The sequence below is a fragment of the Penaeus chinensis genome, chromosome 21 (assembly GCF_019202785.1).
Source record: "Penaeus chinensis breed Huanghai No. 1 chromosome 21, ASM1920278v2, whole genome shotgun sequence".
Classification (NCBI taxonomy): domain Eukaryota; kingdom Metazoa; phylum Arthropoda; class Malacostraca; order Decapoda; family Penaeidae; genus Penaeus; species Penaeus chinensis.
This window is the reverse complement of record NC_061839.1, coordinates 16,511,278-16,516,277: the sequence shown is the minus strand read 5'-3', so window position 1 is coordinate 16,516,277 and position 5,000 is coordinate 16,511,278. Positions and strand designations below refer to the sequence as shown.

At 32.8% G+C, this 5,000-nt stretch overlaps 1 protein-coding gene across 3 annotated transcripts in view; it reads right to left on the bottom strand.

The window, feature by feature from the left end:
* The window catches only part of LOC125036737 (RNA N6-adenosine-methyltransferase mettl16-like), a 12,555-nt gene that overhangs the window by 331 nt on the left and 7,224 nt on the right, over window positions 1-5,000 (bottom strand). For 2 of the 3 annotated variants that reach the window (XM_047629588.1, XM_047629591.1), the window contains 9 exons: window positions 4,907-5,000; window positions 3,973-4,120; window positions 3,326-3,466; window positions 2,366-2,456; window positions 1,602-1,718; window positions 1,290-1,461; window positions 1,044-1,161; window positions 486-596; window positions 1-255 (listed from right to left, as the gene is read on the bottom strand). The exon at window positions 1-255 is cut by the window's left edge and continues 331 nt beyond it; the exon at window positions 4,907-5,000 is cut by the window's right edge and continues 55 nt beyond it. In XM_047629588.1, the coding sequence (XP_047485544.1) occupies window positions 1-255; window positions 486-596; window positions 1,044-1,161; window positions 1,290-1,461; window positions 1,602-1,718; window positions 2,366-2,456; window positions 3,326-3,466; window positions 3,973-4,120; window positions 4,907-5,000 (1,247 nt within the window). The remainder of the gene's footprint in view (window positions 256-485; window positions 597-1,043; window positions 1,162-1,289; window positions 1,462-1,601; window positions 1,719-2,365; window positions 2,457-3,325; window positions 3,467-3,972; window positions 4,121-4,906) is intronic. The other variant, XM_047629590.1, reaches the window with a different exon arrangement.

The window sequence follows — 5,000 nt, the reverse complement described above, 5'->3', positions numbered from 1 at the left end:
ACTCTGAATTAGAGCAAATTTCTTTATCTGGGCTGTTACCAATGCCCGAGTCATTTGGTGATATCATTTGATATGGTGTGGGTTTCTCTTCTGATCCATTTGTTGATTGATTTAATGGTTCCGAGAAAACCCTTTGTTTCTTCCTTTCATGAGTGCTCTCTTCCTGGCCTTCTTCACTCTCATCTTTACTCCGTTTGTGTGATTGGTGCTTTTCTGTTGCTTCTTCAACTGAAAATTCTTCATTCGGATTCACCGCTGTAAAAAAAAGAAAAAAAAAAGAAGTAAATTAATATCTATGGGAGATAATGAAAATCTAATATTTTCTGGATGCTTTACTTATTCATAAAATAGGAAAAATGAGCCTATTGGGCACTAACTCTTCATTACTGAGAATACTAGTAGCAACATGTATTGAACTCTTTCAGACTGTAGTGAAACATTCAAATTAAGGTCTTTTATAAAGGACAATACATAAAAAAACTCACTTTTATCTTCTATGAGATTGCAATGCTGTTCATTCTTTTCTTCTATACACAAGGTCTCTCCCTCACCTGAGATTTCTACATCTTCTGACTCTTCAATCCTGTGTGTCTTCTCTGAGAGTAGGTTGAGGTATATGTAAGCTTATGTACAAATACAAAAATATATACATAGCTAGACAGACAGCTTTATACCCCCCCCCCCCCCCACACACACACAGATATATTAGGATATTAGTTAAATTTCAAATGCACTTTTGTCAATATGTCTGAATATGTTTTATTAATCACAAAGAAAAGTGTAAATGACACTACTGGTACCAGAAATACCAGATGTATCCTGCATTAACTGTCAATGGCCTCTTAAAAAGAATACACTTGTTAGTCATATTCTCCGTCTGTCTCTCCCTTCTCCTCTCTCTTGTGAAATTCTTGAGATTTAAATGAACTTTTCTGGTTTAGAACTATCAAAAGGACACAAACTGACACCAAGGCAGACATGAGGAGTCTACACTAATGTGTATTTATGTATCTGAGAGAAAAAAGAAAGATCAAGATATTTACCTTTATTTCTGCGATCAAGCTCTCGTTTCTTTCTTCTCTGATGTAACCAAGTTGGTTTATAAGCTCTAACATGAGCTCCAACAAAATACTTTGTATTCTTGAAGACACGCACCTTAACCTGAGAGAATTTATTTATGAAACAGAGACAAAAAGCATATTTCATCAGTAATACCCATGATTCTGCATCTCATATATTTCATTAGTAATACCCATGATTCTGCATCTCATACAAACATTAACTTTTACCTTTAAAAAATGCAACCATTTTGCAACCATTCGCCATGCTGCTGGAACAGAGTATGCGTTCAATAAGCTGCGAGGCATTAACATTACCATCGGCTTGGTATTTGTCATTTGTTTCTTACTCACTATTTGATTCAGTTGCAACTTTGGGTCGAAAGTCCATGCAAGTCCCCATCTGCAGTTTGGATATTACAGAAACTTAAAGAATGTTATGCACAATAATTACGTCATTATATAAACTGATTCCAAAATATATAGCCATAATATTTTTGAATTGCACTATTACTGTATTCATCTTTCTTTGAATATACATACCTCATTGTTCTTCCTTGACAGAACTCTGTAAATGATGAATGTGCTGGACTAACAGTGGCTAAAACTTGTTTTACTTTTTTAATGTCTGCTTTAGTTCCAATTAGTGTTGTAAATATCCTAAAAAGAAAAAAGAAAAATAGAAATCAAAATTATGATAAAAAAAAGGTACTAAAATCTATCTTGAAAAGAAGAGGAAGAGGAGGAGCAATCAAAAAGGTAATCATGTAATAAGACTGAATTGTACCTTTCAAGTTATGTAATATTTTAACAGCAAAGTACTAATGCATGAGTGTTTCTTAAAATGATTTTCACATTCATTTCTTTTCTTTAATTCTAGATAAGCAAATGTTGACACATCCAAGTACACTTGCCAATTATGTCTTTCTATTCATATTTACATTTCTCATATATCACAGATTACATTAATATTGGAATGTGTGATTGGAAATCTTAAATTACTGTCTGATTAGTAATTTCTTTTGAAGTAAAGTCAGTTGGCTAGCGGACAAGGATGTCACATTTGAGAATCAATAATAAATTTGACTCATAATATAAGAAAACAGTATTTGTATCTCCTTTGATCAGTTTAAATTATAGTCAGATTTTCCATTTCTATGCAAAATAATATAATAAATGATCTTACAACCAGAGAAGCAGCAATGGGACTGATAAAGAGAGAGACAAAAGGTTGAAAATTTACTAAGCATTAAAATCAAGAAAACACAGAAAGAAGGCTAGATAAATGTTATATACAGTTTACTTACCTTACTTTATCTTTCAAGTGAGAACTCTCTTCAATCATTTGTGTAATAAATGCTACTTCTCCTCCAGAGGTAACTATCTCTTGCACAGCACCTGTTCAATAGATAGGTCTGATAAGCTTATGTACAAAAAATTTAATGCAAAATCGTACAACTTTTATCTTTAAAATCTGTATAAAACTCAAGCATAGTATTACCATTTGAATCTTTGAATATTCTCAAAAGAAAGTTATAATCTGATTTAAAATATATTGGGAATGGGGACTTAAAATGTATTTTTAGGGAAATTCCTTAACTTTTTTTTTGTTCCTCTCTCTTAACATTGGATCAACTCAAGATGTAATCTAATTTTCTTATTTTCTTATGTGGCACCTAGTAAGATGAGGCCCTAAACAATTTGGGAGGGTAAAAAAAGTTACTGGCAGCCTACCCCTCAGTAAACATAGTTCAATCATAGTAATGGTTGGCCAAATGCATACAATAACATTATCAGAATTTCTATGTCCCTGTAGCTTTGTGGGTTTTCAAGTTCTTGAGGTGTGTTCTTGAGTTTTGAAAAAAATGGCACTCTTACTAGGTGGCTCAAAAAAATTAGGGAACATACACATGAAACAAAATTAAGGAAAAGCCACACTGTGATGTATTATGTCATTCCATGTTCAGCTACTAACTTGAGGTTGGGTACAGACAGAGAGCATCATGCTCTTCAGGTTAAAAATGGCTGAGGGGAAAGAATAGAAAAAATAAAAGAAAGAGAGAGAAAAAGAAAGAAAGAAAGAAAGAGAAGACAAAGAAGAAGAGAGGCATTTGATGCAATACAAAAACTGTAGAAAAGTACTGCTCTTTGAAAACTGGTATTTTACACTGATTAAAACCACAAATAGAAACCTAAAATCACAGATATCACAAAGGAAAGCAAGGAATCAACCTATGAACTGTAAAACTAATAAGTACTTCAAGTACCTGTTGGAACACTGACAGGTTCTCCTCTGTCTTTCTTGCTCTTGTTCATTGTGTGACTATCCTCTTCTGAACCAAAAAAGGGTGGATTACACATGGTGAAGTCAAAGATGTAATTACTGCTTTCCATACCTTTCTTATCATCTGTAAGGAAATAGAAGAATGCAGTAAAGTGTTAACATCATTCCATAATTCTCTGGAAGTTATCTATAGAATTCACATACATGTAAGTTCTAGTAACATAACCAAGACTATTTCTAGGAACAAATAATCACTATCCAGTACTTAATACTATTTACCTGCCACTGATTAAAACACACTATAAGGAAACAAAGGGTCTGGGATGTGTATTTGTTGTCACCAAATATACACCTGTTTTTGATGACAATTTTTTTGTCTTAGGGACCTTCTATCACCTAATTTGTCAGCCCATGTCCTGATCAACACAGTTGCATGTTATTAGCAATGTCTCCTACATTACTTTGACTTTGCAATGGGTCTTTTTTCAACAATTCATGCTGATTTCTGAATAAATAAGACTAGTTTATGTAAACCTTTGGACCTTATTTAGCATGCATATCAAAGTGAAGACGTACATATATTAGGATAGTACTGCTTCAAAATGTTTCAAACATAATTTAATATCCTACTTGTCTCATGTTCCATTTCTGCTTTGCAAGGGGAATCTTGTGAACCTTGAGGCTTGTCTACTGATTCTTCTTTTGCTTGTAAAGCAGTGATCTCTGCTAAACTTGTTTTGTCATCCAATACATCCTTCAAGATGATATTCTCTTGGACCTGAAAATATATTTTATCATACAAGATTTCTTGCTCATATAAAATCTTAAAGTTCAAGATGACTTTGCATATGAGTCATGAATTCTCTTGCTTTGATAATAACTGTGATAATGATAGTAATAATTATAGTAACACATGTTCATGGCTGATACAATAATATGAGGAAACAGAGAAAGTGGGGTAAGGGAGGAGGAAAGGCAAGAGAAAATGGGAGAAAGGGCGAAGGATAAGCGCAAGAATGAAAAGTGGAAGAAAATTGATTGAAAGGCAAACATGCAAAGATTTAGAATTGGCCATCAAACCAATGCTCTCTTTTTCTACTTTCCTTTGTAGAGTAAACATATATGGTATGTAACTAATCTTTCTGATTTACATCTTCTACCATCAATTTTCTGTATTTCCTTTTGATGAAATCTTGCAATATTACTACTAATGCTAAGAAAATTATCTAGACTCTTTTCAATTGGATAATGCTTTTGTTCTATTTTGTTTTATACCATACTAGAAATACTCTTTGGTTGTTTTATACCATTCATTCAATATAAGCTTAAAGTATGCAATTCAAAGCTAATTTCTCTAAACTTTACATTTTGTTTTTTAGGAGAGTAATGTGATATCATTAGGCCTTAGATATAAAGTAATGAAAGCCTATAAGAAAAAAATGTAAACAAGAGGTATGTACCAAAAATGTTGAAAAGGAAAGGACACAAAAAAATACTTTGTTACTTTAAAACGGTTTGGGGTAAGGGAACCCCCCCCCCCCAAAAAAAAAGAAGACATTCTTACCTTCTTTATAAAAATCTCATCTTGCATACTATTCTTCTTAACATTGTTAACTGCACTTTCATAATTGACTTCATCTGCTTCAGTGCATAACATG